The 1,464-nt window shown below is 41.0% G+C and overlaps 1 protein-coding gene across 1 annotated transcript; it reads right to left on the bottom strand.

Annotated features, from left to right (window-relative positions):
- Window positions 1–1,162: 1,162 nt before the first annotated feature.
- LOC117319033 (mediator of RNA polymerase II transcription subunit 4-like) lies at window positions 1,163–1,375 on the bottom strand (the record flags this gene model as incomplete). Its single annotated transcript, XM_033873942.1, is given in 1 exon segment — window positions 1,163–1,375. A coding segment is annotated over 1 exon segment (192 nt), but the record flags the coding sequence as incomplete, so codon positions are not given.
- Between the last annotated feature and the right edge of the window lie 89 nt (window positions 1,376–1,464).

The raw sequence follows: 1,464 nt of genomic DNA, 5'->3' as shown, positions 1-1,464 counted from the left end.
CACTAACAGTTCAGTTGTCCTGGTATACAGCCTCTAACAGTTCAGTTGTCCTGGTATACAGTCACTAACAGTTCAGTTGTCCTGGTATACAGTCACTAACAGTTCAGTTGTCCTGGTATACAGCCACTACCAGTTCAGTTGTCCTGGTATACAGCCACTACCAGTTTAGTTGTCCTGGTATACAGTCACTATCAGTTCAGTTGTCCTGGTATACAGCCTCTAACAGTTCAGTTGTCCTGGTATACAGCCACTAACAGTTCAGTTGTCCTGGTATACAGTCACTAACAGTTCAGTTGTCCTGGTATACAGTCACTAACAGTTCAGTTGTCCTGGTATACAGTCACTATCAGTTCAGTTGTCCTGGTAACAGCCACTAACAGTTCAGTTGTCCTGGTATACAGTCACTAACAGTTCAGTTGTCCTGGTATACAGCCACTAACAGTTCAGTTGTCCTGGTATACAGTCACTAACAGTTCAGTTGTCCTGGTATACAGTCACTATCAGTTCAGTTGTCCTGGTATACAGTCACTATCAGTTCAGTTGTCCTGGTAACAGCCACTACCAGTTCAGTTGTCCTGGTATACAGCCTCTAACAGTTCAGTTGTCCTGGTATACAGCCACTAACAGTTCAGTTGTCCTGATAAACAACCACCACCAGTTCAGTTGTCCTGGTATCCAGCTACTAACAATTCAGTTGTCCTGGTATACAGTCACTGCCAGTTCAGTTGTCCTGGTATCCAGTAAGTTGGTCCGTTAATAACAAACAATGATATACTAATGTAAGAATGTTCCTTTGACTTAGTTCTAAGACAATAGAACTATCCACACTTCATGACAACACTAAGTGGAGAGTTATTGAACTGTGTATAATAGTACCGTCTATTTCATATGACTGAATTGGTGTTCGTCCTTTACGGTTGACCTTATACACACAGTTAATATTGCATATGACACAAGTCTTACAACTATAAAGACTGCATAAAAGGCTGACTTTGACAGATCTGTTGTTTCTGACAAGGACTAATACTACCATTTGGAACAAAATGACAGTAAACACCAAGTATTCGTTAAAATCAGTGTTAGTTGTTACCTGATTTTCAGTCATATCTTACCTTAACAGAACAGAATGAGATCCATACTAATTCAGAACACTGAACACCACTGACAATAAATATTACACATTTTATTCATCACTCGATGAACTACTAGAGGAGTCACTAGACATAAATCCCACATCCTCATTCTCCTTGTTATGTCCCTTTATCTCTGCCAGGAAACCTGACGCACCTCCACTTCCTGTTGACAAGGAATGGTGCAGCTCCGGTGCTGGTTGCCACGATGATACGGAGGAGGGTGTACTCGCAGATGTTGGTTCTGTGTGAGAAAAGCAAGAATTCAGTGACTTTATATTTGTGGTTTTCATGCCTTGCTGTAAATTTCTGTTGTTCTGGGCATTTTATCTTA

This window comes from Pecten maximus, unplaced genomic scaffold, assembly GCF_902652985.1.
Source record: "Pecten maximus unplaced genomic scaffold, xPecMax1.1, whole genome shotgun sequence".
Taxonomy (NCBI): Eukaryota; Metazoa; Mollusca; class Bivalvia; order Pectinida; family Pectinidae; genus Pecten; species Pecten maximus.
The sequence above is the reverse complement of the archived record's forward strand: the minus strand, read 5'-3'. Positions and strand labels throughout refer to the sequence as shown.